This window comes from Dioscorea cayenensis, chromosome 18 (genome assembly GCF_009730915.1).
Source record: "Dioscorea cayenensis subsp. rotundata cultivar TDr96_F1 chromosome 18, TDr96_F1_v2_PseudoChromosome.rev07_lg8_w22 25.fasta, whole genome shotgun sequence".
NCBI lineage: Eukaryota > Viridiplantae > Streptophyta > Magnoliopsida > Dioscoreales > Dioscoreaceae > Dioscorea > Dioscorea cayenensis.
In genome coordinates this window covers 19,241,810-19,264,894 of record NC_052488.1, presented here as the reverse complement: position 1 = coordinate 19,264,894, position 23,085 = coordinate 19,241,810, and the positions used below count along the sequence as shown (strand labels likewise).

The 23,085-nt window shown below is 34.3% G+C and overlaps 4 protein-coding genes across 5 annotated transcripts; 3 read left to right on the top strand and 1 right to left on the bottom strand.

The window, feature by feature from the left end:
• The first annotated feature begins 285 nt into the window (after positions 1-285).
• Positions 286-2,974, top strand: LOC120282548 (E3 ubiquitin-protein ligase MPSR1-like). 2 transcript variants are annotated; one of them, XM_039289379.1, is made up of 2 exons: positions 286-1,212; positions 2,798-2,974. In XM_039289379.1, the coding sequence occupies exon 1, from the start codon at positions 425-427 to the stop codon at positions 1,148-1,150; it is 726 nt and encodes a 241-aa protein (XP_039145313.1). In that variant the 5' UTR covers positions 286-424; the 3' UTR covers positions 1,151-1,212; positions 2,798-2,974. The 2 variants fall into 2 exon arrangements, with proteins under 2 accessions (XP_039145313.1, XP_039145312.1); XM_039289378.1 differs by having other exon boundaries at positions 2,783-2,974.
• A 121-nt stretch (positions 2,975-3,095) lies between these two features.
• Positions 3,096-6,282, bottom strand: LOC120282549 (thioredoxin-like 3-1, chloroplastic). Its single transcript, XM_039289380.1, has 5 exons — positions 5,906-6,282; positions 4,449-4,523; positions 4,271-4,337; positions 4,127-4,144; positions 3,096-3,302 (listed from the first exon to the last, which is right to left on the bottom strand). The coding sequence occupies exons 1-5, from the start codon at positions 6,247-6,249 to the stop codon at positions 3,204-3,206; spliced, it is 603 nt and encodes a 200-aa protein (XP_039145314.1). The 5' UTR covers positions 6,250-6,282; the 3' UTR covers positions 3,096-3,203.
• Positions 6,283-8,819: 2,537 nt separating this feature from the next.
• LOC120282547 (formate--tetrahydrofolate ligase) lies at positions 8,820-14,210 on the top strand. The gene is made up of 4 exons (XM_039289377.1): positions 8,820-9,210; positions 11,715-12,890; positions 13,101-13,247; positions 13,818-14,210. The coding sequence occupies exons 1-4, from the start codon at positions 8,899-8,901 to the stop codon at positions 14,091-14,093; spliced, it is 1,911 nt and encodes a 636-aa protein (XP_039145311.1). The 5' UTR covers positions 8,820-8,898; the 3' UTR covers positions 14,094-14,210.
• A 5,272-nt stretch (positions 14,211-19,482) lies between these two features.
• LOC120282120 (protein trichome birefringence-like 1) lies at positions 19,483-22,518 on the top strand. The gene is made up of 5 exons (XM_039288870.1): positions 19,483-20,965; positions 21,062-21,254; positions 21,349-21,542; positions 21,625-21,783; positions 21,875-22,518. Exons 1-5 carry the CDS (start codon positions 19,689-19,691, stop codon positions 22,212-22,214), a joined length of 2,163 nt encoding a protein of 720 aa, XP_039144804.1. The 5' UTR covers positions 19,483-19,688; the 3' UTR covers positions 22,215-22,518.
• Positions 22,519-23,085: the final 567 nt, after the last annotated feature.

Below are 23,085 nucleotides of genomic sequence, written 5' to 3'. Positions count from 1 at the left end.
AAATTTTATAAAAAAGAGTAAAAACATATTTTATTTAAGAAAAACAAATTATTTATTAAAATCAATTATATATAATATTTAATGATATGTACTATTGGAAAAAAAATTATATAAACATAATTAAAAAAAGAAAGTGGCTATTAATTTTTCCAAAAAGAAAGAAATGTCAAGTAATTTAACTATCTTTCAGGGGTGCAACTAAAAATCAAGATTTATAAATAACCCCCTATAAGCTATGAAACGTATCCTCTTTACTTTTCTTTCAAATAAGTAACATTTGAGGGTCCTTTCAGCAAAACACATCCGCCATGGTTGACATCACCCTTGCTTGCTAAGCCAAAAGGCAGCGCCACAAGCTAAAGAAGAAGAAGAAGAAGAAGAAGAAAGAGAAGAAGACTGGGATCGCGTGCGGCTGATCGCGAGCATGTCGTCCGCCACCGCCGCCGTCCACGCCCAGACGTTCTGGTGCCACGAATGCGATATGAGCGTTTCTCTCATCCCTTCTTCTTCCCCTCCTCGCTGCCCTCACTGCCGTGGTGACTTCCTTGAATCCATGGAAGACCTCTCCCTATCCCTCGCCCTCCCCCTCCCCTTCTCTGCCTCCAACTCGGACTCCGACGACCTTGACCTCGACTTCCACTTCGCCGTCGACCAAGACCCGTCCCCTTCCCCCTCGCCTCCTCGCCGCGTCTGCGGTCCCTCCCCCGCCCCTCGATCCGCCATCGACGCCATCCCCACCGTCGAGATCTCGGAATCCTCTCTCATCTGCGCCGTCTGTAAAGATGATCTCCCCCTCCGCTCCTCCGCCCGCCGCCTCCCTTGCTCCCACCTCTATCACTCTGATTGCATCGTCCCCTGGCTTTCTCTCCACGACTCCTGCCCCCTCTGCCGCTCCCCTCTTGAACCCTCCGCTCCCCGTGGCCTCTCGTCTTCGTCGGTTAGATCTGATGATAATCTTATCAACATGCTGCGCAGCCTTAATCGCCGGAGGAGAAGGAGGGTCGTCGGCGTGGAGTCGTCGACGAGGATGGCTAGGGTTGAGGTTGGGTCTACGGGGATGGAGAACAGCGGTGAAACGGTGTCCTCCCGATGGTTGGAGGATGATGGCGACATTGTGATCTCTGAGATCAGAGAGGGCTTGTTGGATTGAATCTCTTGGTGCTTGCTGGATTCGATCTTCTTGGTAGGGGTTCTTGCTCTTCTGCGTTTCAGGTATCAATTTTTATTTTTATTTTTATTTTTTATTTTTAAATCTCTTGCGGTGAACTTTGAGCTCTATCTTTGTTTGCTTATGATCCTTGAAAAAAAATCACATTTTTTCATTGCTTTTTGTTTGATTGTTAATTGATATTCATGTTCTTGAATAGGAATCAATTTAGAGTTTGGTCTTATTTTTCCTCCATTGATTGTGATTGACATTGGGGAGATACTGGTGCTCCTCTGGGTACCTTTTTATCTATTATGCTTTCTCCTAATGCTAGAATTCTGAAATTTATGAGCTTGGATTCAAAATACAAGGTTTTTATTGCCAATCACTACATATTGGGATTTCTTGAACTTGATGCTGGCCTGGACTTTGTACAACCAGTGGAGATGAGTGTGTGTCATCAAATGCAAAATGTTGACATTGAGTATTTACATTTAGAGATGTGATAGTTGTTGTTTGCTCTTCAGAGAAACAAAAACTTCAAATTTAGGGCATTATCATTCTTATGTTGCATGCTAGACTAGGAGTATTGAAGACTTGGGAATTACATGCTTCACTTCACAATTATATTTATCATTATTCATTCTCTAGCATAAATAAAAGATGAAGCTTTTGCAAGAATGTTTTTCCAGGCTTTAAACAATGAGAGTATTTGTCTATAATTCTTAAGAGACGTAGTGTTTTGGTAGTAGAGATAAATACATGTACAATTGCACTGAATTTTATTACTTCATATAAACCAACTTGCTGGAAATCAAATCATTGGGCTTTTAGTTTGCCATTGTTGTCGCATCGTTAGGAAACGTGAACTCACAGTTTCTTGTGAACTTTGATGACATCCTTGGACAATCAGTACTAAAGCAATAATTTCTTATTGTTTGAGCACATGATTTTTCATTGTGATACTGTACTGTTTAAATCCAGGGAATCTCCAGGTCACATTCAGGACCAGTTGTTTGACTTGTCTACCAGTGTTTCACGCGTTGTGAATTATTCTTAAACTATTGTGGTTTAGAATTGGTTCATTATCATGTCAATACATTGACAAGCCCTTTGATTGTTGTTGGATAAATGTATGCTTTGTTGTCATGGTGTAAACATAGGTAATGAGTCTAATGACTAATTGCTAAAGTCTTTTACCGGCTGCTTTTCATCAAATGTCACTTTCGTTGAGTTGGCTCCACTTATTTAATATTGCCTTGTCGGTTGATGTTTCTTGTTTAACTTTGCTTCTTGATGAGAACCTAGTTATCATTAAATAGGACCCTTTCCTTACTAGTGAAGCACCAGTCTGCCAATCACCTCGTTGTAGTTTTTATTTATTTATTTATTTTTTTTCAAATGCGACAATTGCAATAGTCTAAGTGCATGCACACAGCTGGGAATTAGTGATCCCTGCTTAGAAGGGGATCTTTTATCTATTGGGCTAGTTTATTGTTTGCTGTTCAAGAGTGTCATAAATTCTCAGCGAGCCTCTACTCATTTATCACCTGCAAAATTTATTTTACTCCTCATTTTACTTTGATACATATCACCTGCAAAATCTATTTTGAAATTTACTAAGTTCTGGTATAGTTTGTGTTCTTGCAGATAATGTACAGTACCTGTCGGTCGATGCCAATTTGCGCCTGGGAAAAGAACAAATCTAGACTTTTTTTGTTTTTTTGTTTTTTTTAAAAAAAAAATCTGTTTTCAAGGATGCAAATCTGCATCTGAATTTTCCTGATTGAAGGTTGTATATCCAGATTTTGTCCAATGGTTTTCTTATCTGCAGGTGCTGCTATAAACATCTTCCAATAATGTTCCCTAAAATTACAACTTTTTTCCTTGAATAATATCAGTCAATTTGGAATTTTTACCCTGTTTAACTGTTTGGTAATTTATGTTAAACAAATATACTCATCTCTTCATAACTACTGATTAAATATATATATATATATATATACAAATTTTATGATAAAAAAACCCAAAAAAATACAAAAATACAAAATGATTATTACAAGTTATTTTGGATCATTTCCCTGACTTCATCTAAGACAAGCCAAGCTTTATGCCCACCAATTATCTCAGCTTTCCATTCTCCATCTTTCCACAGCTACATGTGCAATAAAGTCCTTGTTAGATTCTTTTATTCCAAAGATAAGGTAAATTATATAAATAAATAAATAAAATAAAACCACCCCCTCTAAACTTTTTTAAGGCCAAAGAATTTCAAGGGGGGACAATGCTTAAAAGCAAAGCTGACTCTATGGCTCCATTTCTCTACCTAATTCGTCATAATTGAATATGTTAAACGATGTGGATCCTTATCAAATCATAGTGGTACTTTTTTAGTTTTTATATGTGTGACTATTTAACATCTTATAAATGGCCCCACAACCACAATTTTTATTTTATTTATTTATTTATTTATTTTGTAATCTAAGATTAAGACTTGACTTCAATTGTTTTTGCTGTTATCTTGTGCTCACATTTTTGTTATTTTATATAGTTATGTGCTAATACGGCATTTATATTATAATTTATATTATTTTATTGTTAATGCTCTGATTATCAACCTACAACTTGTATATGCTTTAAAGTTATAGACCACTGCATTTTAATGAATAAAAAAATGATTAATAAGTGATTTATTTATCTTTTCAAAAAAAAATAAAAATTAGTTTGGGTGTTGTTATTAATTCATTATGTATACATAAATTTAGTATTCATTACCACTGGCACATTAATTGATAGTAATAAATTTATTTCTCATGCAAATGGAGATCAAATATTTAATTTATCTCGAAATATGATTACCTATCTAATGAGTGTGGTCCGTGTGGAATAAAAAAATTTTCCTAATAATAAAATAAAATAAAATAAAATGTTTAAATAATGTAAAACTTCACAAGTAATTAAGTTATTGAGAGAACACACCTGAATAGTTGGCATTTTCTGTACATAATCCAGAGAAGCACCCAACCAATCCATACAAAGAAAAAAAAATACAAAAATAAAATTATAACTTCAAATTTACTAGAATTAGTTGTAAATAAATATTAATTCCAAGAATAAACTCACAGAAATATTCCCACGTTTCACAAGAGTTTGAGGAACTTTGTTTACATCTACGAAGTAGAATTTTATTCTGCAATTAATTAATCAAATTATAAAAAAAAGATAATTAGCAACTTATTATAAAATTTTGAAAATAAAAAATGTGATTAATATGATATTTAATTGTAATTCTCAGCCTAACCTGGGATGAAACTCTGCTGCAAGCTTTTCTAATTTGGGCTTCAGATATATGCATTTCCTACACCAAGAAGCCATCCTAACAAAAAAAAAAAAAAATGGATTAATTAAAGATAGTGCAAAAATTGAAATTTTATTAAGTTTATTCATGTATATTTATTCTAATTCATTGTTTGAGGTGGGGTGAGTTGTTACCTGTTCTAGTTAAAGTATGATTTCCAAAACAAATATAATACAAGCCAAGTGTTTGTAATCAGTTATTCTTTTTCTAACATTTTCTGCAGTTAATAATATAATAGATTAATCAAAGTTCAAATTGACTGAATTTGTTTTATATTGTTAGAAAAACAGGAGTTTCAATTCCCTGATTCAAGATTGAGTTTAATATCTAAGCATAAAATATAAACATAAATCATGTATATTTAATTATTAAGCAAAGGTTCATCTTCAACAAGAGAGCAAATTCTAATCTATTGAAAATTCGAAAGCAATCATCCCAATTGAAAAAAAAACTAAGACATTAAAGTATATAATCTATTAGAGTAATTTAATACTCTTACATTAGCAAATTAAAAAATATAGATTTGAATATATAAGTTTAGGTTTTTTATCTTATTAATTTAAGTTTTTGGTTGAGTCAGACATAAGATAACAATGTGTTTGGTTTGTATCCAATTAATAGAATTAAATTGATAAGACTAATTGGGCAAAACTAATAAAGATAAACAAAATATAATATCTTAGAAAGAAGTTAATACTCATAATGCTTCAAAACATCTAGTTGTATATATGCACAAAACAAACATAAGGCTGATGTATTTTAACTTCATGAACCCCAATAAAACAGTGCATGAATCAAAATTTACCTAAAAAAAAATATTTAATGTAGTCACAAGAACATCTGTTTTAGATTTACACAAGAAAGCACTAAATTATCACAAATGCCAAACAGAGAGCATCTTCAAATTTCCTTAAATTGTAAAAGAAGTTCTAATTATAACTCACATAAAGCAAATATTTGTAATAATGCACAATACAACATTTTGATTGTTCTAACAAAAAAAAAAATTATTAACTAACATATTAACCGATTATTTTACAGTAAAAATTTAAAAATATACTTATAAGTTAAAATAAAAAAAAAATAATTTTTAACAATCTTAAAAAATACATTTAAAATCTTTGATTCATGAAAATTCACTATAAAAACAATGTACACCATAACTTCATAAATTGTTTTAAAAAACTAAAAACCAAAATTATTTTGAATCGAAAAAAAAAAATTTGTGTTGAAAAATATATACTGCACTGTATTGGTTGGGCTGTTCTTATTTGTGAATCAAATAACTATAAAAAAATCAGACAGACTTACAAATATCCGCCGCAATATTAGCAACATTATATATTTAAAAAAAAAAATATGGATGCATGGGTGTGGGGGGGAGTTAAAGAGTTACAAACCAGTCAATGAGAATAGGGCGAGATAATTCCTGAGCCTGACGTAAGGCTTCATCCAAATCATCCATGCATGTGATTGCATCCATTTCAATTGAGCTTGGTCTGTTGCTGCTGCTGCTGTTGCTTGTTACATCTTGCCAGAACCCCATTGCTTTGACAGCTTCTCTTCTCTTCCTCCTCCTCTTTCCCATTTCTTTTGATAACACTGATCTCCTCCCAAACTGAACTGCCACTGATGTGCATCCTCCTCCTCCTCCTCCTCCACCATTGGATCCTTGATAATATTGCTGATCTCTATGCAAAACATCTCTGTATAGCATGTGAGAGTTTGGAACCAGGATTGCCATTGTTGTCACCTTAATTTGTTTTTACTCTTTGTTTGTTTTCTTGGATGATGAAGAGGTCTCTCTCTTACTCTCTATCTCTCTCTTATCTTTAAGCATTGGAGAAAGATGGGAAAGGGCCCACTTTCTTGGGAAAATTTCTTGATGATGAGGATGGACGGTCTTGATCTTTTTATCTTGCCAAAATATCTTTGAAATCAAGAAGATATTATAAACTATTAAAAAAACATACAGGATAAGACTGTGCGCACGGGAATAAACAGTTTTTAATTGGGATTTTTTTTTTATATGTATTTGGAATGAAAATTATCTCTTTAAATGTGTAATTCCAATCATAGTCATAATCAAAGTCATTCGTATGTTTGAAGTGAAAAAAAAAAAAACTTAAATTAGAATAATTACTTAATATTATTGAAAAAAGTTCTGACTTTTTGAAATTATGAAAAGATAATCAAAGTGATCCAAAAGAGTATATGGATCTACCCAAGTCATGACTTGGAGTCATCTCAAGAGATGATGCCATTCACTTTTTTTTTTTGGGGCTATTTCTTCTTAGCTCCTAATTTTTATGTGTTATTATCTTCACCTAATTTAATGGATGGTTTTTTTTTCTTTATTTTTTCTTTGAGTATTTTTGTTGTTATCTTTTGTATCACTCTCTTCTATTATGTAGCCCTTGTGGTTTTTTTTATTTATTGTATTATTCATTCCTGCTAACAAAACTTTTATTTTATAGATAAATATAAATAATTTATAAATCTCAATTATTAAATTATAAAAGAATCAAATTAAACCCTTAAGAATAATAAATTGTCACTCTATTATTATATAAGTTATAAGTTATGACAATCTGAGCTGCTATAACCAAATTTGCTTATGAATAGACTTTTGTTTTTGAATGAATAAATTATGAATTCGTTAAAAAAAACTGCTGGTACATTAATATATATATATATATATATATATAATAACAATTATTCATTCTAGTTGGCTGTTGGCCTATGCAAGCAAAAATAAATAAATAATAAATCCCTTTTTTACTGGCCATTTTAGCAATGGCAAGTTTTTTTTTTGGAGAAACAGAGGAGAAACAGAGCTATGCAGTAACTGAAACACTAAAACAACAATAAAAAGAAACAACAAAAGAAAATTAGAGACACTAAAAAAATTAAACCTATAAGATGGGCAGCCTCCATCAGCCAACAAGGCAACTCCAGCCTGTGAAGAAAGCAATGGCAAGTTGATAACATACATGTAATAGAAGTAAGAGCCTCAATTTTGGTCCAGAACCAGAACTTGTGGCTCATGAGGAATTGCATGTGGATTTCTCTCAAAGAACCAAACTCTTAAAATAAGTCACCAATCAAATCACTATAATTTTTACTACTCAATTGACCATGTTACATGCCTTGTTTTACTTCACAAAAACCCATAAAAAATACTCATAACTCTCCACACTCTTATCTAGGGTGGCAATTTTTGACATGACACGTCTATACGATACAACACAACACGATCTTAGGAGGGTTTGAGTTAAACGGGTTAGTGTCATAAACGGGTCGACCCGTTTATGACACGCTTAAATTAAACGGGTTCGTATCATAAATGGGTTGACACGTATATGACACGGTTAACCCGTTTAATATGAATAGGTAAATGTGTCTGATAGTAAACTTGATAAATTAATTGAATTATTCTCATGGCAAATATGATGTTTAAGTATTTTATGTTTAATGTTAGTTTGGATTTTAAAAAAAATGTTTTGATTAAAAATTCGTGTCGTGTCGTGTCGTGTGGCGTGTTAAACGTGTCGTGTTGTGTCGTGTTTTAAACAGATAAACAGGTCGTATTGACCTGTTTAAGACTTAAACGTGTTAAACGTGTCGTGTCGTGTCGCCACGGGTTTTAGACGTATCGTGTTCGTGTTCTAAAAAATTACCCGTTTAATAATCGTGTCGTGTTCGTGTCAGGGTTAAACGTGTCAGATTCACAGGTCAACCCGACACGAACATGACCCGCTAACCGGTTTTGCCACCCCTACTCTTATCTATGGTCACTTTCATGGTGCAAAGAATCATAACTCCATCTTGGCAAATGTATCCCTTGCTAGTTGGCTATTGTTTATTCCATTTTTTAGTAGTAAATTAGTAATGCTGTCAAATTTTTAAATAAAAGAACTAGCCATCCAATCATCAATTAGTCAGATCTTATTAAAATTCTTCATAAATAGTAAAAATTTAAAATTTTCACAAATAATAATAATTTAAATTACATATGATGATACATCTCTGAAAATATAAATAGTGATTTTATGTAGCAGTTCCAACATTTATATGTGCATAACTCCACTCCCACTTCACTAAAATTTGTGCATGTTTTTATATTTTCATTGATCTAATTTATTTTGGAAAAAAAAATCTATAAATAAAACAAAACACTATTTCTGAATTTTATAATAACTAAATATTAATCTGATTATAATAATAATAATTAGTATTATTATTATTATTATTATTATTATTATTTAGAAGGTGAACTTTAGCGGTCTATTTTCTCGGTGCGGATTTCATTGAATCTCCAAATTATTATTGTTGTGGATTTAGAGAAGGCAAAGCCAGAGAAGCAGAGAGAGAAAGAAGGCAAGCTCTTCGGATGGCGACTTCCAAGACGATCAGAAGATTGGAAGTGGTTTCGCCGGTGCCGGCCGACATCGACATCGCTAACTCTACTTCTGCGCTTCACATCTCCGACATCGCCGATGAGCTTGGTCTCAGCGCGGATCACTATGACCTCTATGGGAGGCACAAGGCTAAGGTTCTCCTCTCGGTTCTGGATCAGTTTGAAGAGTCACCGGATGGGTACTACGTCGTCGTCGGCGGGATCACCCCCACGCCGCTTGGGGAGGGGAAGTCTACCACTACTGTTGGGCTCTGTCAGGCTCTTGGAGCTTTTCTTGATAAAAAGGTGCAGGATTTGAGCTAATTGACTTTTTTTTTCGTTCTTTCTATGTATTTGTATTGTTAAATTTGTTGGCTTTTAAGTGATAGTGAGTTTTTTTCCTCCTAATTTTTGCCTTATTTTGTTTGATTGCGCCTTGAGAAGCAATTGTGAAAGCTTTGATTGATAAAAGGTGTCAGCTTGATCGTTGTTTGCGGTTATATCTTGATTTGGGGTGTAAAACAGTGAGTTTTGGAGTGTTTCAGTGCTGAATTATTGTCCTGCAGATATAAAATAGGGTTTCTCTGTTTTTTTTGTCTCCTATGGATGTGGCATTTAGAATCAAATGTACTTCGATTTATGTTTATATGTGTATTATTTAATATTGGATGTGATGCTTATTGGCTTTTTTTTCTTCTCCTTTTTATGTTTTTGTTATTGTTAAATTTGCTGGCTTTTAAGTGATGGTGAGCTTTTTTTTTTCCTTCAAATTTTGCCTTACCTTGTTTGATTGCACCTTGAGAAGCACTTGCGAAAGCTTTGATTGATGAAAGGTGTCAGGCTGATACTTATTTGCAGTGTATTGCTTGGTTTTGGGTGTAAAAAACTGTGTTTCGGAGTGTTGCAGACTTGCAGTGTAGAATTATTGCTCTGTAGATTTAAAATAGGTTTTCTCTGTTGTTTTGTCTTCTATGGATGTGGCATACAGAATCAAATATACTTCGATTTTTATTTATATGTATAGTATTTAATAGTTGCATGTCTATTCCTTTGTTGATATTATTGAACATGTTTTTAGCCTTTTTTTTAGCCAATTTATAAGCTATATATCTATATCTATAAGGGCTTGAGATTATATGTTTGTGAGATGGGTGGGGATGAAAGTTAATCTCTTTTGTGATTAATCATTGGAGATGCATCTAGTTCTTGTGGTGCAGTCTGCTATGCAACAGAGATCGATCTAAGTTCCTATTAGTTTGTAGTTGTAAACTATGATAACCTTCATAATCGTTTCACAGGATAACCATTAAGAAGTCATTAGGACATACAATAATATAACAGAATATATGCACTAATGCTCATGTTGTTTCTCAGATAAAAGGTAGTTTAGAGTTTGGATGGTTTAGTAACTTGTCTTAATTTGTTTTGTAGGTTCAGTTATAATATTTTCTTTATGGTTTGTTTGGAAGAAAAGGATTTCTATTTTGAGTTGACTTTTGTGAGTGACAGTGTAGCCTATCACAACAACTTTCACATAAAAAACAGATTTGTGATCTATGAAGTGGTGTGTTGCAGTTAATGTAATGCATCACCAACTCACCATAGTTTTTCATTGATATTTTGCATAGCCTCTTATTTGGTTTTTACCATTGTTCCAAGCTTTTGTGCCTTTGATGAAGGGCACCCATGTAAATGACAGAAACTTTGTCATCATTAAATTAACCTTTATGGCATCTTCTATGTTGAGGCAGTTTAAACTTTGAGACCTTATTCCTTACTTTTTGTAGAGTCTAAGTGCCTTGTTTTACTCCATCATTTTAATGAATGAATAAGGCTGCCCATTTGTAGGTATGGCGTAAACTGTATGTTTTTGCACTGCTTGATATAAGAGCTAACATTAATTTTCTTATAATTTAAGATTCTCCCTGTGATATTGTCATCCAAAAATCCCTGTGTACTTTCCCTGCCTATTAAGATCAATTTTTACTGCTATTTCTACATGATCTAGTTCACAAACATAGATAGTGTGGAAGTGTATGACCCATTGCTTTTATTTACATTCTTGCTGAATGAAACTATTTGTGGCTGTTGCATGCTTTGCTGATATTTGCTAAAAATGCATTCATTGTTTGGAGGGCATTCCCTTAATTTACGATAACATCAATTTTTCACATGTAAGTGCTCTAATTAAATGTTTAATTTGTTAGATCTTAGAACAACCTGCTAGATGCAAATGAACTCGTCGCTTCTTCTTATTTTGGGAAACAAATAAATATTAGGATAATGTGGAACATCGCCTTTCATCAATAGTTTTTGTCTCATGCTTTAGAGGCCCATTTTAGTTTCTACATAAGTGATGCCTACAACTCCAATTAACTTTGGCATATAACTTCTGTAAGCTATAACTGTTATTATATTCTTATTTGAACAACAACAATGATCTGTCGAGTGATGTTCTAAGGAAAAGAACCAGAACAGATAATTTACTTTCACAAGCCACAATAATCTGATAGCCAATGCCAAATATTGGTTGGTAAGGAAATAATAGTTCAAAAGCTTGGTGATTTTGTTTGGAATATTCATCTGTGAAAACTTTGCTCATAATATGTTGTTCAGTAACCGGTTTTAAATTGCTTCAACTCATTGCATTACCATGTTTTCATTTTATCGTGGCAGCCTCTGGATTTTTTTTTTTTTGGGTGACTTTGTCATCTTTTTTAAGTGCTGCTGTGATTATGTATTTTCCAGTCTGTAATTCTGGACTATCGCCTTTGTGAACTGAGTTTTTTATTAATTAATTTTATGATCAGGTTGTCACTTGCCTCCGCCAACCATCACAAGGCCCCACATTTGGGATTAAAGGAGGTGCTGCTGGTGGCGGTTACAGCCAAGTTATACCTATGGATGAGTTCAATCTTCACCTTACTGGAGACATTCATGCAATTACGGCTGCAAACAACCTCCTTGCTGCTGCCATAGATACTCGGATCTTTCATGAGGCATCCCAGTCAGACAAAGCTCTATTCAACAGACTGTGTCCTGCAAACAAAGAAGGAAAGCGAAGTTTTGCCAATGTTATGTTCAGGCGTCTTAAGAAGCTGGGCATCTCAAAGACCAACCCTGATGAGTTAACACCTGAAGAAATCAAACGATTTGCCAGGCTTGATATTGACCCAGATTCTATTACCTGGAGAAGAGTAATGGATGTAAATGATCGATTCTTGCGGAAAATTACTATTGGACAAGGTCCTGAAGAAAAAGGAATGACTAGAGAAACAGCCTTTGACATATCGGTCGCTAGTGAGATCATGGCTGTATTGGCCCTCACCACATCTCTTGCAGACATGAGGGAGAGGCTAGGAAGGATGGTGATTGGCAACAGTAGGGCTGGTGAACCGATTACTGCTGATGATCTAGGTGTTGGAGGTGCTTTAACAGTGCTGATGAAAGATGCCATAAACCCTACTCTGATGCAAACACTGGAAGGAACTCCAGTTCTTGTTCATGCTGGACCTTTTGCCAATATAGCTCATGGAAATTCCTCAGTAGTAGCTGATAAAATTGCTCTTAAGTTAGTCGGAAAAGGTGGTTTTGTTGTTACAGAAGCAGGTTTCGGTGCTGATATTGGCACAGAAAAGTTCATGAATATAAAATGTAGGTATAGTGGGTTGACACCACAATGTGCAATTATAGTAGCAACAATAAGAGCTCTCAAGATGCATGGTGGTGGCCCTGAGGTGGTGGCTGGGAAACCTTTGGATCATGCTTACTTAAGTGAAAATGTTGGCCTTGTGGAGGCTGGTTGTGTTAATCTTGTGAGACATATCTGTAACACGAGAGCTTATGGGGTGAATGTTGTGGTTGCTATCAACAAATTTGCTTCGGATTCTGAGGCCGAGATGAATGTAGTGAGAAATGCAGCTTTGGCAGCGGGTGCTTTTGATGCAGTTGTTTGCACCCATCATACGCATGGTGGTAAAGGGGCGGTAAGTCCCTTGTTTAATTTCATATGTTAGGCTTTTTAACTGAAGTGCAAGCATTATACCTTGGATATGCCTTAAAAAGTGCACACTATCTTTCACATTTCTCTTAGGAATACCTGATTAAGGATTGGCTTATTTTTTCATATATCATTTGACTGATGTTCACCACTTTGATTAAGTTTCATGTTTCTGGTTTTTTGCCAAAATGTCCAGGTTGACCTTGGCATTGCAGTTCAAAGAGCTTGTGAAAACCAGACTCAGTCTCTGAATTTCTTATATCCTCTTGACTTCAGCATTAAAGAGAAAATCGAGGCAATAGCCAAATCCTATGGTGCTAGTGGTGTTGAATACTCGGAACAGGTATTTCATAATTGCATAAAATTTCATAAGAAGCATTTCATGATTGATAAATCTATAATCTCATCAGCTGTAGCTTGGCTTCTGACTCTTATACTGTCCACCTTGTTTACTAGTCCAATAACTATTGATGCAAATGCTCTAATGTTATATTACCATAAATTACCATCACTAAAAACCAATCAAATTATGGATGATTTATTGATTTTTTTTTTCTCTTTGGATGTAAATATATGAAATATTCTGACAGAGATAAAAAAAGATAGACTCATGGGCCTGTCATGCTTCTGTATAAAAACACAATAATCTGACTTCCTTTCAAGAGCTCATAAAGGTAAAAGACGGTATACTGTACTTCAAGGAAGAATTCTAGATGCCATTTTTAAGAGTTTAATCATTGACATGAAGCCTGATTCTTTTGGTATCAGATATTGAATCCGAAGCTTTTGAAAATAACTACCATGCCAACTCTAAATTAGTATAAATCGAATATTTCTTAGCAGAATTGCTAGGATTCTCTTGGGTATTTATTCAAAGGCTAGCATTCTGATAGCTTCAATCTTCTTGAATCAGGCTGAGAAGCAGATTGAGATGTATACGAACCAAGGGTTCTCTAACTTACCAATATGCATGGCGAAAACCCAATACTCATTCTCGCATGTCCCATCGCAGAAGGGTGCTCCAGAAGGGTTTGTGCTACCAATTAGAGATGTCAGGGCTAGCATTGGAGCTGGATTTATATATCCACTCGTTGGAACAATGAGCACCATGCCTGGTCTTCCAACAAGACCTTGCTTCTTTGAAATCGACATCGACATTGCCACAGGGAAAGTTCTCGGTCTTTCTTAGATTCTTGTTATCATGTTTCCTGCTTTTTCCCCCTTTAAATGTCTCCATGCATTTTCTTTCGAGAAAATACTGTTTGAATGGAATAAATGCTGTTCTTCAAGGTTTCTGTTAACTTAATTTTAAGAAATTTCTTCCTTGTTTCTCTATCAATCATGCATCTTATCTGCACTTGATGCCATTGTTCATATCCACCGCATCACTTACTTTCTGTTCCTACAATTTAGAAATGACTAATGCCATTAAAACTCTTCAAATCTGCATAAAACTTACAGAAATACTTTCTGTTCCTACAATTTAGAAAGGACTAATGCCATTAAAACTCTTCAAATCGGCATAAAACTTACAGTAATCATCGATTAAGTATGCTTTGTCTTCTACATTTTGGGTGCAATATTAGTGCCTTCAGTAACTTACACAAGTAAATATGGCACCGACATTGTTAGAGACCATAAAGTTACCATCAAGCTTGCCTCTTCAGAAAGGAATCATTTAAAGAAACCGAAAGCATGGCAATGCCAATTATGAGCCTAAAAGGACCTTATCTTCCACATTTAATGTTATATCATTACAATCATGTTATAGTTAGCTTCAAACTTTTTCTCTAAGATTCTTGTCTTTCTAAACACAATGTTGGTTGTCCATTTAAATGCTTTAAATCAGATCTAGATGCTTGCAAGCATGTGACCCATCTCTTTTACCCCAAGTTACTCCATTTTGGTCAAAGTTGACAAGAGTTCAAGAACTCTTTCATGCTTCTATAGGAGACATATGCATGTCTTAACTAGTGATCATAAGAACTTTGTGATACCTATACACATACATCCATAATTTTCCTTTATTTATATCTTTCTTCTTCTCATGCCAAGCGTGTCAAAAGCACTTTCATTCAATTATTTACCAGGAAACATAGCATGCCCTGCAGACATTGCAGAGAAAGAGAGAAACACACACTAGTCTTGTGCTTGTGCCATTGTGTGTGGGGCATTGTGAGTGTTTGCTGAGGCACTAAACCAACTCCATTCTCATTCCTTTTCCTCTGCTTTTTCCAAAAGAGAAATGAAAAGATGTAGGCAATGTTGTGAGGTTGTGAGTGGTTGAACAATGTAGGGGCAAGCCATGATCATTATGTGCAAGGGATGAGGTTCTTTCTTGTTTGGTTCTGCACTTGATGCATTTAAAAAACTAGTGGCATTTGTGGTTTAGAGAAGTGCTTGTCTTGTCTGATTTCTTTCAAGATGGTCCCATGTCTGACCATGTCTTTGTGCTTCCTAGCTGTATTTCTGCAGAAATATAGTGCTGAAGCTTCATCAGTAAATATTAAATGGAACCTATTTCATGTATTCACTTGTCTTTAAGTCACTTGGGTTTATGTATGTACTTAAATCAATGTTCAAGTTAAATCTTTCAAATCATCAGTTACATTTAAAGTTATCAATGGTCCACAAGAGAGTTTAATTGTGAAAATATCATCAAATGTATTTCTGAAGAACATTTTTATGTCAATGTATATGTACTCTTGAGTAGCAGTAAAACATCTTTTGTAGTACAAAATCATGTCCAAGATATTCACATAGTAAAGGGTGAGAAAATCAATAGAGGGTCAAAGTATTTACCTAAATTTGTGTAAATTTGTCATTATGGAGAGAAAGCACTGGAGTTTTAAAGATGTTTTAAGTTTATAATTAATGTTTTTAGATTTTAAAGAAACAGATTCAATGAATATGATGATGGACCATTTAGTTGAAGATGCACATCATTTGGTTATCAAAATCAATTAATAAATATGAGTCATATATGTGCTAATTAATATTAAATCTTGAATATTTTGGTGCAGTATTGCACGTTTATGATCAGTAATTATTCCTCTGAGAAAGACACCCAAATTGATTTAATTGTGAGAAAAAAATTATCTTCCTTTTCTGGTTAATTTGTGTTTTTTTGAAGTCAAGAGGGCACATTCAAAATGAGATTATGGTTTTTTTTTTAATCTAAATAAATTCTGGTGTTTACGTTTTAAGCTAGGATTAATTTAATTCCAATTGACATTTTGCAAGAACTCAAAAAGTTATTTTAAAAAAATTAAAAAAATTAGACCATATGCACCAGTTACAGGTCAAAAAGGCAATATTAAATAAAAAGTATGAATCCAATAATTCATAAGAAAATTTTAGGCATAAATCAGGCTTTCTATCTTTTTAGTGTACGTTTCTGTACTTCTCACTTTAAATTAACTCAAATTTTAAAAACCAAGTTAAAAACCCAACTACTGTCCGCATTTTTTTCCCAAAAAACCCCCCATTAAATTTTGGTATGATTTAAATTTTTTTTTCTTTTGATAGATATTCAATGAACTCGACTCTAACCGTTGAACAAGCAAAAGATCACTCCTTTAAATGCGGAAATAGTTGGTTTGCAATTTGTCAATATATTTACAATTTTCTTATTTTTTATTATCAGAAAATATTTAAACATTTTTTTTCAGGTTAGGAAAACCAAGTAAAAATATTATAATTAAAATAAAATTAAAAGATGAATTTTATGATATTTTATAAAAAAGTGAAATTATAAATAAAATAAAAATGTAACTCATAATTTGTAAAATATATTTTTTCTTACCTAACATTATATGGGTTTTATTTTTAACAAAAACTTGAGTTTTAAATTAAATTCAAATTGAATCAATCACAAGCAATTTCCTTTATATATATATATATATATATATATATATATATATATATATATGAGGTTGCACCACTGAATTTGTAGGAATTATAGATTTTAAATTAGTCAAGATGACGTATTGAGAGTTTCATACAAGTAGACCTCGTTAGTGAATTTTCTTTACATACAAAAATATTTGAACTTTTAAACCGTATTACAACTATAATAATTTTATTATTTTTTTGTTCAAATACTTTAAATAGTCCTTATATTTTTTTTTTCAAATGTGCCCATTTAATCATTTTATTTTAATTCGGATTTTATAGGTACTTTTATTTTTTAATGTAGGCAAATTTGGTCCTTCAGCTTATGTTCATTCAATTTGCCATCCAAAATTACTAAAGTGACTTAATTAAAGTATTAAATATTAATAAAAATTATTTTTATTATTATTATTATTTTTTTTTGAGAAAAACAACAAGCGCCGGAACCAAGGGACGAATACGTGGGGGAGCCACGCTCACCACCGAACCGTGCCCCCATTTTGCGCAAGATGGGGATCGAACTCGGGGAGCCACGCTCGACACTCGGGGAGCCACGCTCGACACTCGAGGTGAATACTTATGCAAAAGACCCGATGCTAATAGACCAGATGGTCGTTGGTTTTTTTTTTTTTTAAAAAAAAATACTATATATTATCTACATTGGAGGCGGTGCTACAAAGGTGTCTCAAGGGGAGGCGGCTTGGAATAGATAGGTGGAAGTGGGGCTGTGAGGAGGGAAAGGCCAATGGTGAAGACCAGAACGGAAGGAAGGTTAAAGAACGCCTTAGTCCTTGTTTTAAGTATTGGATCTAGCTCCAATTCGCACCCGAGTCAATAAAATATAATATTTTCCAAAAAAAAAATTTTTTTTATTAATATTTAATACCTTGATCAGGGCCAAATTTGTTAAAATTTGAAAAATAAAGGAACCAATAAAGTTCAGATTAAAATAAAAAAATTAAATGTGCATATTTGAAAAAATACAGGGACTACTTAAGATATTTGATTTTTTTTGAATAAATAAACAAATTTTAAAAAAAATGAAGAACGTGAATATACACATATAATATACTTAACAAAGACATATGCTCTCATTTTTCTTACGCTTTAAAGTTCAATTTCTGGTCCTCCCTGAAAACAAACATTCTATGCGAAGGAGGAGGTTCTAATAGGCCTTATGGCTAATTTAATAAATTTCTCCAAAAACTTTTTTTAAACAATAATTAAATCCCTATTTTTTTGGACCAATTAAATCCATAAATAAATATATATATATATATATATAACAACAACAACAATATTAGTTTTACCGAACCAAATCCCCACAAAATACGTACGGATTGATTATCAAGTGTGATAACAACTCCATCTCCCAAAACCAAAACATCCATCCCTCATCATCTTATCAATTCCATCTCCCAAGAGTCAAATATTTTTCTCATTTTTTCCTCTCTTTTAATAATAATTAAACACCCAAGAAGTACTATGTGTACCTTCACCACTCTTTAATCTTAACCTACTCCACGCCCTTCACCGTCAAAACAGGACACGCGCATCGCTCACCGACAGTACAGTGCTCATAAACCGCGTTCGTGGCACTCGTTCCTTCTTTCCCGTTTAAACACTCGGGTGTATCTTATCGTGGCCCACTTTTTAATTAATTTTATTATTATTGATTTTTTTTTTGTTTCTCAAAAAGAGTCTAATTAAGGGCGAAGAATGGGCCCCACATGGACGAGATCACATGAGAATGAGATGGAGGCCCCACTTTCTAATTAAAACTTTTTTTTTATTTAATAGCCGAGCATCTTGCTAATTTTGATTGGCTTTGGATCACCGCTTACTTATCAAGGGCATAATCATTTTTCCTTGATCACCCTTTCTTTCTTTAAATAATAATTCACATAAGAAAAAGTTTCTTTGTTTGTAATGCCGACAATTTAATGAATTTTAAATCAAACATACATATTGCTTTCATGTCCTTTTTATCCCATAAAGTTGTTATTTCAAAGGAAAAAAAAATCAAAATAGGTAAATTTATTATTATTATTATTATTAATTTGCTATGTTGCTTTAGTATTTATATATATTGATGCTTACTTAGTAAACAGTGTTTTTTGGGTTCTTTTTAAGAATGAAAATTTTGGATTTTGAAGATTCTTTTGTTTGATTGAAAAAAATACAACCACTATAAAACAAAAGCAATAATTTCATAATTTTTATTTGCGCCATAAATTGATTAAATCAAAATCTTAAATTAAAAATTATTAGTGGTTTATTTTTTATTTAAAAATAATAGAAAAATTGATGCTCTCTGATTATGTTTTTCCTGACAAAAAAAATAATTAAATCTTAATCTAGATGTGTTAAAATATTAATTCTATACTTATACATGTCTTAATGTTGCTTATTCATAATTTAATATAAATAAATAATTATGTCCTCTAAATTTGATGTAAATCAAAATCCTAATTTAAAAAATTATAATTATTTATTTTTTGAAACCCCCAACCCAAATTTGGAAATAATAAATGCGAATTATACAAACTCATAAGTAGTACCTAATTTTTAAGCAAATTCCTTTAGAAAAGGAAAAGAGATTAAAGGCATAATCAGTGGCAAAATCGTTATAATTAGCAAATAGGAATCTCTTTCTAAACAAAGCATCCCTCTCTTGTTATAGAAACAACAACCACAGCAGCAGCAGCAGCAGCAGCCAATTCTAAGGTACGGTCACCGTCTCACTTTCATCGTCTTCATTCTCACTTCCTCACTTCCCACCCACTTCCATCTCTTCACTTCCCCACTTCCCCCCATTTTTCATCATCATCATCTTCCCAGAAACACAGAGCCACAAAAAAGGTGTTTTTTTTCGGCATTCCTTCTCTCCATGGGAGACCCTTCCAAGCATCTCCAGAACAACAATTTTGTCTCCGATCTGAAGGCTTTGTTCCCGGTTCAGAAGACGAGGAAGACGAAGATCTTTGTCTATGGCTTCATGTTTGCGTTCATTGCTTGTACTGCGTTCCTCGCCTTCAACTCTTCCGGAAGCGCTTCCCCCTGGTTCAATAGTTTGTTCAATTCCTATTCCACTTCGGCTTCTTCTTATAGATCCCAGGTTTCCTCCATCTTTTCCTATATTTTTCCCAACTCCTCCCTTACTGCGAGTGCTGGGGCGTCTGTCAGTGAAGTGAGGGTTGATGATGGGAAAAAAGATGGGATCTTGGGGAGGAATCAGACCACCGGGAGTGGAGTTTCAGAGAAGGATAAGGGAAAGAGTGTTGAGGGTTTGGCCAAGAATCAAACTGAAAAAGCAGTTCCTGTGAAGGATCAGGGAAAAGAGAGTGTTGCGACTGAAAAAGGTGCAGTCTTGGAAGGGAAAAACCAGACAGGAAATGGAGTTCAGGCGAAGAATCAGAAGGGAAATGGAGGTCAGGCGAAGACTCAGACGACAAATGGAGTTCCAGCGAAGAATCAGACGGGAAATGCAGTTTCAGCGAAGAAACAGACGGGAAATGCAGTTCCGGCGAAGAATCAGACAGTAAATGCAGTTCCGGCAAAGAATCAGACCGGAAATGCAGTTCCAGCGAAGAATCAGGCAGGAAATGCAGTTCCTGGGAAGAATCAGCCGAGAGAAGGCTCAGGATCAAAGAAAGATGGAGTCTTGGAGGGAAGAAACCAATCCAAAACTGGAGTTTCAGATAAGAATAGCACTGGAAGTGGAGTTACGGCATCAAAGAACACTTCCAAACAGAGTGGGGTATCAGGGAGCAATAAGAACAATACAAAGGTTGAGTCTAAAGGAAATGTGGCTTTAACAAAGAATGAAACAGCTCCAAAGAAGAGTGGAAATTCGACAATCAATGTAACCAAAGGGGTTCCCAGTGGAGCAGCTGTTGTAAACCTCACTGCTTCACTGAAGAAGGGAAATGGTTCATCTTCATTGAGTTCCAACGGCAGTGCTGACAAGAAGGGAGATGATTGGATCAAAAGTATGATTGGTTGTGATATATTCCAAGGGAGATGGGTGAAGGATGATTCTTATCCTCTTTACCCTGAAGGTTCTTGTCCTCATATTGACGAACCTTTTGATTGCTTTCTTAATGGAAGGCCTGACCGATCATACCAGAAACTCCGATGGCAGCCCAATGGCTGCAACATCCCAAGGTGAGAACTTCATTTCACCACTGCAGCCATTTTGTGCTTATTTCAATCAGTTTGGTGTTTGGAGTAATGTGTGCATTTTGTTTATACTTTATTTAGGTTGAATGCAACTGATATGTTGGAACGATTGAGAGGAAAGAGGCTTGTTTTTGTTGGCGATTCACTGAATAGGAACATGTGGGAGTCACTTGTTTGTGTATTGAGAAACTCTGTTAAGGACAAAAAGAAGGTTTTTGAGATGTCTGGTAGGCGGGAATTCCGAACAGAAGGTTCATATTCCTTCTTATTCAAGGTAGAGATTAGTTGTTTCAATGCATTTGAGTTGTCTCCCAAAGTTTTATGTGATGATTGTGTAAATTATGTGTTCCTTTTGTGCTGGTGAATAGGATTATGGCTGCACGATCGAGTTCTTTCGATCACCATTTCTTGTTCAGGAGTGGGAGGTGCCGGATAACCATGGCCATAAGAAGGAAACACTAAGGCTAGATACAATTGAGAAATCTTCCTTCAAATACAAGGATGCTTATGCAATCATATTTAACACCGGCCATTGGTGGACTCATGAGAAAACTTCTAAAGGGTAAAATTGAATTATATCTGTTGATTGGCATACTAGTAAAAATCTTTTATAATCAATCTAAAAGTAGATAGTTTTATTGCAGGAAAGATTATTACCAAGAAGGGACCCATGTTTACGGTGAACTAAAAGTTATTGAAGCATTTCACAAAGCTCTGAATACATGGGCAAAGTGGGTGGATACCAATGTGAACCCGAAGAAAACTCTGGTTTTCTTCCGGGGCTATTCAGCGTCTCACTTCAGGTATTTACATCATGCTCTCACTTCATATGGTAGTTGGAATGTTAAGCTTTTTTGAAGTGATGTTTTTGACAAGAATATGTTTGTTTTTCAGTGGAGGGCAATGGAATTCAGGTGGAGCTTGCGACAGAGAGACAGAACCCATCAAGAATGAGACCTATCTTGCACCTTATCCGCCGAAAATGGGCGTTCTGGAAACAGTGCTTAAAGAGATGAAAACTCCAGTCACTTTCATGAACATCACTAGAATTACTGATTATAGGAAAGATGCACATCCCTCCATCTACCGGAAGCAAAACCTTTCCGATGAGGAGAGACGAGCACCAGAAAGGTACCAAGACTGCAGCCATTGGTGCTTACCTGGAGTTCCGGACATTTGGAATGAGCTACTATATGCACAGTTACTGATCAAACAATATCAACAGAAGCACTAAGCAGATAAAAAATAAGTGGTAACAGTAAAAGTAATGCCTTTTGTATATTATTTGCCACACCAAAGAAATGAATAATTAAGGTTGAGAAGAAAGCAAGTTTGAGCTGAATTGATGGGAGTTTTGGCAAAAAAAAAAAAAGAAGAAAGATTATAGATAGGTTATATTATTCGTTTGGTCAGAGAGGGGTAAGGTGATTTACTTCCAACCTTTCCTGTCTCTGCTTCATATTTTTTTTCTCTTCTTTAGAATGTAAAGTCATGTTTTGAGTTTATTGAATAAAACATCAATATCTGATTATTTTGAATGTTCTCTATAAATACTTGAACTCTCTTTTGGATCTGATATACTGGGTGGTGGTAGCATGTTCATATTCTATTTTTATTGTTAACTATTGACCTATTGTTGAAACTGCCAAGACTTGCAGGCATTAACAGTGACAGTGTGAAGACAACAATTTGAAGTTTGAGAATGACTCTTATGGATGGCTGGAAGCTACTGTGAGCAATCATCTGGATAAGGTGATATACTTCAACCTTTCCTATCTCTGCTTGATTTTTTTTTAACCTTAGAATGTGAAGTTCATACCTTGAGTTTATTGAATAAAACACCAATATCTGATTATTTTGAATGTTCTTTATAAATCCTTGAGCTTTTCTTTGGAGGTAAGAGTGTCTCAAAGCAGATACACTGGGTGGTGGCAACATTTTCGCATTCTATTTTTATTTTTACTATTGACATATTGTTGAAACTTATAAGACTTGCAGATATCAACCGTGACAGTGTGAAGACAACAATTTGAAGTTTGAGAATGACTTTAGTGGTTGGTTGGAAGTTCTGAGCATCATATTAAAAAAGGGGGGGCCATTCTGGT

Coding starts and splice junctions, on each gene's coding strand:
- LOC120282548 (XM_039289379.1), top strand. CDS start 425: ATGTCGTCCGCCACCGCCGCCGTCCACGCCCAGACGTTCTGGTGCCAC.
- LOC120282549 (XM_039289380.1), bottom strand. CDS start 6,249: ATGGCAATCCTGGTTCCAAACTCTCACATGCTATACAGAGATGTTTTG. Junction 4,524..5,905: donor CGCCCTATTCTCATTGACTG/GTTTGTAACTCT, acceptor TTTTTTTGTTAG/GATGGCTTCTTGGTGTAGGA. Junction 4,338..4,448: donor GCAGCAGAGTTTCATCCCAG/GTTAGGCTGAGA, acceptor AATTAATTGCAG/AATAAAATTCTACTTCGTAG.
- LOC120282547 (XM_039289377.1), top strand. CDS start 8,899: ATGGCGACTTCCAAGACGATCAGAAGATTGGAAGTGGTTTCGCCGGTG. Junction 12,891..13,100: donor CGCATGGTGGTAAAGGGGCG/GTAAGTCCCTTG, acceptor CAAAATGTCCAG/GTTGACCTTGGCATTGCAGT. Junction 13,248..13,817: donor GTGTTGAATACTCGGAACAG/GTATTTCATAAT, acceptor TTCTTGAATCAG/GCTGAGAAGCAGATTGAGAT.
- LOC120282120 (XM_039288870.1), top strand. CDS start 19,689: ATGGGAGACCCTTCCAAGCATCTCCAGAACAACAATTTTGTCTCCGAT. Junction 20,966..21,061: donor AATGGCTGCAACATCCCAAG/GTGAGAACTTCA, acceptor TACTTTATTTAG/GTTGAATGCAACTGATATGT. Junction 21,543..21,624: donor CATGAGAAAACTTCTAAAGG/GTAAAATTGAAT, acceptor GTTTTATTGCAG/GAAAGATTATTACCAAGAAG.